Source organism: Schistocerca americana, chromosome 1 (genome assembly GCF_021461395.2).
Source record: "Schistocerca americana isolate TAMUIC-IGC-003095 chromosome 1, iqSchAmer2.1, whole genome shotgun sequence".
NCBI classification, from domain to species: domain Eukaryota; kingdom Metazoa; phylum Arthropoda; class Insecta; order Orthoptera; family Acrididae; genus Schistocerca; species Schistocerca americana.
In genome coordinates this window covers 188953034-188964664 of record NC_060119.1, presented here as the reverse complement: position 1 = coordinate 188964664, position 11631 = coordinate 188953034, and the positions used below count along the sequence as shown (strand labels likewise).

Genomic DNA, 11631 nt, shown 5'->3' with positions numbered 1-11631 from the left:
GACCTTTTATGTATTTACTTACGTCATAATTCCTGTAACACTGATGTATATGTTATTTCGATTCTTTTGTAAAGTCCGTATTACTACAAATGTTATCTGTATTGTTATGTTCTTTAATGATGTATTTTGTACCTTTGTTATTATGTTCTCATGTTATAATATTGTAATTGACACTAGTTCATCAAATTAAGTAATTTGTAAGCATTCATTTCGCTGCACACTTTTCTGTTGGTCATAGCATATGTACAATATGTGAAAAAAAGAGGACTGTTAGTGTTTGGATGTGTGTTAATAATTCAGCAAGGGACTGGTTAACAGCATTGCTGGTTCTAAGGACAATTCCAAAAACTTTGTGAGTGCACAAGTGGTTTATGGACTTGCTATATTGTCCGCAAGACTCTTCGATGGTGATTGTGCACCTGCACAGTCGCAACAGGTGGCTGCTGGCAGTCTCTACAAGGACTGAAGTGGGTCTGCACCTCTGGTGGCCCAGCAATACCATAATCTCTACCAGGACTACAGTGGGTCTGCTCTGTGATGACCTACCTACCAATATTCTTCAAAACTTCGACTGACTCTACCGTGGGTTTGCTCTGTTGTGGCCCATTACCTGTCTGCATGTCAAGAGTCAGCACCGTCTTCCCGTTGGAAGGACAACACTACTTCTTCAAGACTGCATGGAAATTCACTACTTCCGTGTGCATTTTCCTTTACTGCTCAGACTTTGAGAAAAAAAAAAACACCTCAATTTTACTGTGATGAATGATCAGGACTGTCTTTATGGACTGTGAGAAAATTTTAGCTTTTGACCAACATTGTATCAATAAGTGTGTGCATTTGATTTATTTGTTATTGTTATTATGAAAAAATTTTTTCAAATCTGTATTGGCCACTGCCCAAAACAATTTGTAAATTTTTTTGTGGGGAGCATGGGGGCTATGTAAGTAGGCTATTTAGGTTTTATGTTGGTAACGCCATGTAGCGCTCTGTACGAAAATCACTGGCTGTGCTGCGTGCAGTCTGTGGCTGGTTTGCGTTGTTGGAATTTGCTGTTGTAGTGTTGGGCAGTTGGCTGTTAACAGCGCATAGCGTTGCGCTGTTTGAGGTGAGCCGCCAACAGTGGTGGATATGGGGAGAGAGATGGCAGAGTTTTGAGAGCGGATGATCTGGACGTATGTCCATCAGAGACAGCAAGTTTGTAAGACTGGATGTCATGAACTGATATATATATTATGACTTTTGATCACTATTAAGGTAAATACATTGTTTGTTCTTTATCAAAATCTTTCATTTGCTAACTATGCCTATCAGTAGTTAGTCCCTTCAGTAGTTAGAATCTTTTATTTAGCTGGAAGTAGTGGCGCTCGCAGTATTGCAGTAGTTCGAGTAACGAAGATTTTTGTGAGGTAAGTGATTCATGAAAGGTATAGGTTATTGTTAGTCAGGGCCATTCTTTTGTAGGGATTTTTGAAAGCCAGATTGCGTTGCGCTAAAAATATTGTGTGTCAGTTTAGTGTTGATCAGAATAAGTAAAGAGCGAAATGTCTGAGTACATTCGGTTCTGCTCAGCTGTTTGAAAATCAAATAACGTAAGGGGTTTACCAGCACAGTAATTCAATAATTTTTCTACAGGGACGTTTCAACGTTACACTGATAAGTGAACTTATATTGCGAAGTTCGTAGTAAATTTGACTCGATATTGTAATCACCAGGATAACATCACGTACCATCCACCCCAAGAAGTTTCATTTTATTTCCTCTTACGCTTCTCGATATTTGGCTTGTATTCTCAGGCTGTGTGTATTAGTCTCAGTTGTAGGAGACGCGAAGTTAACGAGAAGTGCTGCTGAGATTTGTGGGCACTCGTTGTACGATTCCGAATCATGTGTTGTCAGTAATTCTAGGAATATGGCCATTTGAGTAAAGAAAGGCAGTCAAACAGAAATTCGAAGGATACTTTGAACTGAGGCCAGTAGGAAAACTGATACCAGATTGCTATTACAACTGATGTAAAATGAATGTGGGGACAGTTCAGCCACAGACAAGAGAATAGAGGACTTTTCCCTAGCGGCAGAGAGACTGAATATGAGTTTTCTCCGCCACTTAAGCGAACTGATGCATTACATGACTGGTCAGCAATATCTAAAAACAGATTGATGAGAGTCGCGCCTGCCGCAGTGTGGCCACTCCAGAACACTCGTAAGATTACGGCAAAGCGTAGTAGTCATCAGGTATTAAGGACGCTGGATCGCAGAGCAGCCCACAGGAACGTTTCAGTACTGGCACATTCTGGACGATACTGCAGGAGCAGTATCCTGGAAGGACAAGGACAACTTCACATCAGGATGCTGTCCTGCTGACAATACAAAACTCTCTGCAGGTGTGGAGAGGGTAACGGAGGAATGAAACGATTCAAGGCTTTCCATCGCATTTGTCAAATGATTACGGAAATATGGTTACAATGACTCATGGAATCGATTATTACAATGGAAACGCTGCTGACACGCCGCACTATCCGCAAGGGACCCAGCACATAATGGCTGTTGACCTGGGCAATTTGAGGGCATATCCAGTAGCGTAAAAAACAGACTATAGTTTAGATGTACCCTAATAAATGAGCAAAAACAGCAGTGTGTCAATTTTAGCTCGTAGAACCTCTAGTACGAACAGTACTGTTAGTATTTGGGCAAATGGTTAAAGTCTTTATAGCAGTTTTGCAGTGGTGGGAAGTAGTTTTCTCCTTTTTTGCTGTAGTATTAGATATTTTTAGTAGTGTTAGCATTTTTTCATAAAGTTTGTAAGTACCAGTTCTACACAACTAATGCACACACGTTTTATATTCAAGCTGTATGAGATGTGTTGGCTTCGCAGGTAACAGTCTGTAATTGTGAAGTATAAATAAATAAATAAATTCATACCAAGCACCGATCATAGTACTGACAGACACTTGCATTTTGTGGAGCCAGAAACATGACTACTGATATTAATAATGTCTGCTTCTGTGACTCGCCGAACAATTGCATGAGATGTACAGAGATTTGGTCATCATCTTTTCGGGAACTGGTGCTCGTTCTTCTTTGAGTAATGTCGTTGAACTCGCAACCTCACAAAGAAGTTAAAGACAGTGAACCCTGCCGTGTAAAGGCAACCCTGTTTCACTGTCGACAGACTTGTGACAAAATGTGGGAAACCGTAATCTACTCGCATAGAGGGCCAGCCCGAGTCTTAGACGCTGTGTACGTAACAGACGGATTTGTGAGAATAGTAATTCCTTAAAACCACGCCCATCACTGATAACAACGAGTGTAAAATAGTAAAATAGTCCGGAGGTAAAATAGTCCTTCATTCGGATCTCAAGGCGAGGACTACTCAGGAGGACGTCGTTATCAGGAGAAACAAAACTGGCGTTCTACGGATCGAAGCGTGGAATGTCAGATCCCTTAATTGGGCAGGAAGGTTATAAAATATAAAAAGGGAAATGGGTAGGTTAAAATTAGATGTAGTGACAATTATTAAAGTTCAGTGGCAGGAGCAACAAAACTTCTGGTCAGGTGAATACATGATTATAAATACAAAATCAAATAGGGGTAATGCAGGAATAGGTTTAATAATGAATAAAACATAGGAGTGCGGGTAAGCTACTACGAAGAGCATAGTGAACACATCATTGTAGCCAAGATAGACACGAAGACCATAGTAGTACAAGTTTATATGCCAACTAGCTCCGAAGAGGAAGAGATTGAAGAAATGTATGATCCGATAAAAGAAATTATTCAGATAGTGCAGGAAGACGAAAACTTAATAGTCATGGGGGACTGCAATTCGATAGTAGGAAAAGGAAGAGAAGGAAAAGTAGTGGGTGAATATGGGATGAGGGTAAGGAATGAAAGAGGAAACCGCCTGGTAGAATTTTGCACAGAGCATAACTTAATCATAGCTGACACTTGGTTCAAGAATCATAGAAGAGGCCTGAAGGCATTGGAAGATTTCAGATAGACTATTTAATGGTAAGACAGAGATTTCTAAACCAGATTTTAAATTGTAAGTCGTTTCCAGGGGCAGATGTCTACTCTGACCACATCTATTGGTTATGGAATGTAGATTAAAACTGAAGAAACTGCAAAAAGGTGGGAATTCAAGGAGATGAGACCTGGATAAACTGAAAGAACCAGAGGCTGTAGAGAGTTTCGGAGAGAGCATTAGGGAACTATTGATGAGAACGGGGGGAAAGAAATACAGTAGACGAAGAATGGGTAGCTTTGAGAGATGAAATAGTGAAGGCAGCAGAGGGATGCTGTTGACCTATAAAATGTTCATATAGTTCACAGTTGTTGTAGTGCCTTCGATTAATGCCACAGCTCCCATGGAAACACAGGTGAATGTCCTTCCTAACATAGTTTGCCCATACCAGCCTGCATCCATGGCAAGGTGCATGTTTTGACCAAGCTGCATGACGACATATTTGGATAAAATCATCAACATGGTGTAACAAGGAACGTGATTAATCCAATCATGTTTCTATTGATCTAAGGTCCAATCTCGATGATCCTGTGTGCACTGTTGTTGAGTCTACATGGCTTTATGCAGTCAGGGTACTAAATAGTTAATCTTGCATCTGACTTACGCTTTCTTACAGCATTCTGTGTAGTCGTCACAGCGACAGCATCCCTCTCTCCCTATGATGTCACTCTGTTGCAATGACAATTTGGACAACCACAGTATGTAGTACTTAATTTTATCTTGCAGCCATATTACATGCGAAATCAACGGACTTTCCTTGTCGGCATTGTACCGCATTCTTGTGTCCTTATCTGTTTTGCTTGCCTCTTACACTACCAGGGGAAGGCTTCAAAATTTTACTGAACTACGCAAGCCTATTATTCCGTGGCGCTCCAGTTTTATTTACAAATGAGGCAGGAATCACGAGAGATGGCATAGTAAATTACTAAAACACTTGCTGTTCCAAAATGAATGTCAGGGTTTTAAAGGTTTGCAACATTTTTACAGTAAACTTACGATTATAAACAATATATCAAATGAAAGAACAACGCAAACGTTTTTTTTTGTATACCAATGTGCAAATGCATGTACTGTTTTCTGTGTCTTTCGATGGAAAGCGCTAGTAGCAAAGATGACTAGTGAACAGGGAGCTTTTTGTGTTTTACAGTTTGCAAGGCCTGAATCTGTTGTTACAGTGTAACGTAAATTTCGTATTAACTTTCATGGTTATTTTCCAAGTGACAATAGTATCCGTAGGTGGTGTCATCAGTTTGAAGACACCAGCAGTCTTTGGAAAGAGAAGTGTATAAGACGACCAACAGTGACTGAAGAACGTGTTGAACCAGTGAGAGAGCCTTTCACATGTAGCCCCAAGAAATCAGTTTAGAAGAGTCATCGTGAGTTCACAATTCGAATGACTTTTAAGGAGACGTTTGCACGCGTTACAAGATCAAAAGCATTCGAACTGTGGTTTGCATGCCAACATTGCCAACGAAATGTTGCTGCATGATGATGAATATTTTCTGGATCGAGTCTTCTTCGGTGATGACATTTCACTTAACTGGAAATGTGCGTATGTAGAGGTCATCAATACCCCACGAGGTGGTGCAGCTGCAACGAGACTCCTCTAAATTGAATGTTTTCTGTGCCATATCCCGGCTTAAAGTTAATGGGCCTCTCCTTTTCAGTGAAGTAACAGTAACTTCTGTTTCTTATCTTGGTGCGCTAGAAGTATGGCACGTTTCTCAATCTGAAGAAGCTGAACGACAGAATTTTATTTGGCAGGAAGATGGCGGAACGTCTCATTGGCGTAACTCAGTGTGCGACTTGTTAAAGGACTTTATACCTGACCATCTGGATTGGCCGCAAGGGGACAGATGACAGATTCGCATGGACTCTTCGTTCACCCTATCTGACACTGTGTGATTTTTACCTTTGGGGGATCATAAAGCATCATGTGTATGTGCCTCCGCTACCAACTGATCTACCCGACTTACGAAAATGTTGTAGGAACAATTCTTCCACACACACACACATGAGCGTTTGGGAAGAACTGGCGTATCGACTGGATGTGTGCTATTTGACGAATAGTGCTCACATGGAACACCTATAAGAAGATCTGTTTGAGTTGCTCTTTCATTTGATTTATTATTTACAATTGAAAATCGAATGTAATAAGTGCTAGAAAGCCTTAAACCCCCAATGTCAATTTTGAAACACCTGTTGTGCTCATGAGCATAGGTGCCAATGATTCACCGTGAAGAAGGGCCGAGGGACGTGTCAGATGCATAGTAACTACACTCATGCTCATAAATTAAGGATAATGTTGATACATGGTGAAACAACGCTCTGGTGGGCGGATTGCGGGTTTAAATCACCTCGGGGTATGACTATGTGGTGCATTCGACCTGCGGTCGTCGCACGGTGGCGCTGGCAGCAGTCCACACACGCAGAGGTGTGTTGGTGCATACCAGAGTGCGGTGCAGCGAGTAAGTGTGCAGACGTTTTCAGACGTGCTAATGGTGACTGTGTGTTGAAAATGGCTCAGAGAACAAATGACGTTATGAGGGGTAGAATACTAGGACGACTGGAGGCTGGTTAAACACAGCAGGTTGTAGCACCGGCCCCCTGTGTGCCACAAAGTATGATCTCAAGATCATGGTAACGACTCCAGCACACAGGAAACGTGTCCAGGCGCTACAGTACGGGACGTTCACAGTGTACAACACCACAAGAAGACCGATATCTCACCATCAGTGCCCGCAGACGGCCACGGAGTACTGCAGATAGCCTTGCTCGGGACCTTACCACAGCCACTGGAACAGTTGTCTCCAGACACACAGTCTACAGGCGACTGAACAGAGACGGTTTATTCGCCTGGAGACCTGCAAGGTGCATTCCACAGCCCGTAAAGCCTGGTGTCAAGAACACAGTACCAGGTCATTGGAACAGTAGTCCCAGGTTATGTTCACGGGCGAGTCCAGGTATAGTCTGAACAGTGATTCTCGCCGGGTTTTCTTCTCGCGTGATTCAGGAACCAGATACCAACTCCTTAATGTCCTTGAAAGGGACCTGTATGGAGGTCGTGGTTTGATGGTGTGGGGTGGGATTATGATTGGTGTACGTACATCCCTGTACATCTTTGACGCAGGAACTGTAACAGGTCAGGTGTATTAGGACGTCATTTTGCACCAATATGTTCGCCTTTTCAGAGGTGCAGTGGGTCCCACCGTCCTCCTGATGGATGATAACGCACGGCCCCACCGAGCAGCCACCGTGTTGGAGTACCTTGAAACAGAAGATATCAGGCTAATGGAGTGGCCTACCTGTTCTCCAGAATTAAACCCCATCGAGGACGTCTGGGATGCTCTCGGTCGACGTATCGCTGCACGTCTTCAAAGCCCTACGACACTTCAGGAGCGCCGACAGGCACTTGTGTAGGAATGGGAGGCTATACCCCAGCAGCTGCTCGACCACCTGATCCAGAGTATGCCAACCAGTTGTGCGGCCTGTGTACGTGTGCATGGTGATCATATCGTATACTGATGTCGGAGTACATGCGCAGGAAACAGTGGCGTTTTGTAGCATATGTGTTTCGGGTGGAATGACACAGTCAAGCCAGCCTGTAAAAGGAAAAAGAAGGCGTATCAAAAATGGCTACATACTAGCACTCAGGTAGACAGAGAAAGTTATGTTGAAGAAAGAAACAAAGCCAAACAGGTAATTGCAGCATCCAAGAAGAAATCTTGGGAAGACTTTGGAAACAGGTTGGAGACTATGGGTCAAGCTGCTGGAAAACCATTCTGGAGTAGCAGGCTTCGAAAGGGAAGTAAGAAGGAAATGACAAGTATTTTGGACAGGTCAGGAAAACTGCTGGTGACTCCTGTGGATGCTTTGGGCAGATGGAGGGAATATTTTGAAGAGTTGCTCAATGTAGGTGAAAATACGATCAGCAATGTTTCAGATTTCGAGGTAGAATGGGATAGGAATGATGATGGAAATAGGATCACATTTGAGGAAGAGGAGAAAATGGTCAATAGATTGCAGTGCAATAAAGCAGCTGGGGTGGATGAAATTAAGTCGGAACTCACCAAATACAGTAGAATGTTAGGTCTTAAATGGCTACACAGGATAATTGAAATGGCCTGGGAGACGGGACAGGTTCCATCAGACTGGACAAAAGCAGTAATCACACCAATCTTTAAACATGGAAACAGAAAAGATTGTAACAACTACAGAGGTATCTCTTTAATCAGCGTTGTGGGTAAAATCTTCTCAGGTATTGTCGAAAGGAAAGTGCGAGTATTAGTTGAGGACCAATTGGATGAAAATCAGTGTGGGTTTAGGCCTCTTAGAGGTTATCAGGACCAGATCTTTAGCTTACGGCAAATTATGAAGAAGTGTTATGAGTGGAACAGGGAATTGTATCTATGCTTTATATATCTAGAAAAGGCATATGACCGGGTTCCTAGGAGGAAGTTATTGTCTGTTCTACGAGATTATGGAATAGGAGGCAAACTTTTGCAAGCAATTAAAGGACTTTACATGGATAGTCAGGCAGCAGTTAGAGTTGACGGTAAATTGAGTTCATGGTTCAGAGTAGTTTCAGGGGTAAGACAAGGCTGCAACCTGTCTCCACTGTTGTTCATATTATTTATGGATCATATGTTGAACACAATAGACTGGCTGGGTGAGATCAAGATATGTGAACACAAAATAAACAGTCTTGCATATGCGGATGACTTAGTTGTGATGGCAGATTCGATTGAAAGTTTGCAAAGTAATATTTCAGAGCTAGATCAGAAATGTAAGGACTATGGAATGAAGATTAGCATCTCCAAAACGAAAGTAATGTCAGTGGGAAAGAAATATAAACGGATTGAGTGCCAAATAGGAGGAACAAAGTTAGAACAGGTGGACGGTTTCCAGTACTTAGGATGCATATTCTCACAGGATGGCAACATAGTGAAAGAACTGGAAGCGAGGTGTAGCGAAGCTAATGCAGTGAGCGCTCAGCTACGATCTACTCTCTTCTGCAAGGAGGAAGTCAGTACCAAGACTAAGTTATCTGTGCACCGTTCAATCTTTCGAACAACTTTGTTGTATGGGAGCGAAAGCTGGGTGGATTCAGGTTACCTTATCAACAAGGTTGAGGTTACGGATATGAAAGTAGCTAGGATGATTGCAGGTACTAGTAGATGGGAACAATGGCAGAAGGGTGTTCACAATGAGGAAATCAAAGAAAAACTGGGAATGAACTCTATAGATGTAGCAGTCAGGACGAACAGGCTTAGATGGTGGGGTCATGTTACACGCATTGGAGAAGCAAGGTTACCCAAGAGACTCATGGGTTCAGCAGTAGAGGGTAGGAGGAGTCGGGGCACACCAAAGAGAAGGTACCTGGATTCGGTTAAGAATGATTTTGAAGTAATAGGTTTAACATCAGAAGAGGCACCAGTGTTAGCACTGAATGGGGGATCATGGAGGAATTTTATAAGGGGGCTATGCTCCAGACTGAACGCTGAAAGGCATAATCAGTCTTAAATGATGATGTGTTTCGGGTCGGTTTTCTCAAATTTTCACCAATTCCGTGAACTTACAGATCTGTGTCGTGTGTGTTCCCTATGTGCCTATGCTATTAGCGTCAGTTTTGTGTAGTGTCACGCTGTGTGGTACCACATTCTGCAATTATCCTTAATTTATGAGCATGAGTGTAGATACGGTGCAGCCTACTGTGTCTACTTCTACATAAAAAACAGGTGGGAATCAGAGGACAGATTGGCCCTTATCTCCACAAATATTGGTTCTCGGACACATAATTATAGGAACTTTTCTTCTAGTTTTGACCAGTACTATCTCCTGTAGGAAAATGTGACACTTCTTTTAAGTGTGTACTTTCCCTGCCGTGTCATCTGCCTGCAACATCGGGCAGTGGAAATAAATGAAATGTGACTGGTAACAGTAAACTTATTGTATCACTGGATAACTTACAGAGAATAAAAGAGTAAGAAAACTAAGAGTCTCGAAAATGGCGAGGAATCAAAGTTGAAAACAGGATACTTCTTAGCTGCTTACGTGAGAGATGGTGCATGCAGATGAGCTTTCAAACTGACTCGCCGTCGAAAACATTCTTGGTCGGAAGAGGCGCACGTTCACAGGCCGACAGTACCTGCTGCCAACAACACGTGGAACAGGTAAGTCAAGGGAAGCTGAGTAAAGCGACACAGAATGGGAATGACCCTCCACGAAGAAAGAACTCATAGGACTGACTTAAAGACATAGTATTCCCCTCATTCTCCTTTCGCATAGTCATTCTTTGCAGTACTGTGTTAACAGGCCAAACGATAATGGTATACACCGATTTTGTATTGTGTTAAGTACGGTGTTGCCAAAATTATGTGGGCTTGTTGCTGTTACAGCACTTAAATGAATTGTATGACACATGTACTTGTCAAATTCCTCGACGAATACTTTTCAGTTGCTGTATTTCCCTGAATTAAAATTTTTTGACTGTTTTGCAAAGTAAGGTACTAAACACTAATGCAAACAAATTACACAGGCCAGTGAAATTTTTTAACACTTTTTTTACTTTGATAGCTGATCTTTATAGATTTTTATGAGCTGAATCCAAATCTAGCCTTAGTTTTCTTGTATCACCCATAGTTTTCGAGCAATGTGCTTTTTACTATATAGTATAAAAATCTTATGCTATACGGTAAACGGGGAAACTAACGAAACGCTTTGTTACAACATAAGCATGGTTTGTGTTGACAGTAAGCTACCTAAAACGATATAAGTGTTAATAGAGGTTTCACTTATCAGCTGGAGTTGGTTTGTGCTTTCTTTCTCTTTTTCCTTTGAAGCTTCTTGTGTAGCTTTATCTACGATAAGTCGCTTGCTGAACTTCTCGGTGAAGTGACCAACAGTAGTCCCCCATCATGGTGGTGTTAGAGCGGCCTTTGTAGCGTTTTTCCATCACTTTAATGTACTGGTGAAACCGCTCTCCTTGCTCCTCACTAACATCTCCCATATTGTCCGGTAAGTAATCAAGATGACTGTTCAAAAAGTGAACTTTCAGGCTCATTAAACATCTTAAAGTTTTAAACTTCTTTAACATTGTAGCTATAATAGAAACATATTCGGGTTTTTTTTCACGTCCTAAGAACTTTGTAACGACTTGCTTGAATGATACCCATACTTCTTTCTCATTTAAGGTCATTGTGGATTCAAAGTTGACATCAAACATCAATTTTCTAATGTCAGGTCCGACAAAGACGCCTTCTTTTAGTTTAGCTTCTGAAAGGTGTGGAAACTTTTGGCAGAGATACTTAACACGTGCTCCATCTTTAGGCAAAGTCTTTACAAACAGTTTCGTTAGGCCTAAGGAGTACGTTTTTTGGATCTACAAGGTTTTTGCGTAGAATGTTTTTCCCACCAGGTTTTAAAGATTCCCTCACAGGCCAGTTCTTTCTGCACCAGTGTTGACCCCTAGCCCTATTATCCTATTCACACAAGAAACATGGAAATTTGGTAAAGCCACCTTGCTGACCAAGAAGCATGCATGTTACTTTTAGATTGCCACATATCATCCAATCATGAGCAGAACAGCCTATTTTATTTACCGCTATTTCT

General features: G+C 41.9%; 1 protein-coding gene across 1 annotated transcript in view; it reads right to left on the bottom strand.

The window, feature by feature from the left end:
- Positions 1–2840: 2840 nt before the first annotated feature.
- LOC124615931 (vegetative cell wall protein gp1-like) overlaps positions 2841–11631 on the bottom strand; it is a 68484-nt gene continuing 59693 nt past the window's right edge. The window contains exon 4 of the mRNA XM_047144157.1: positions 2841–2879. Within this exon, the coding sequence (XP_047000113.1) occupies positions 2841–2879 (39 nt within the window). The remainder of the gene's footprint in view (positions 2880–11631) is intronic.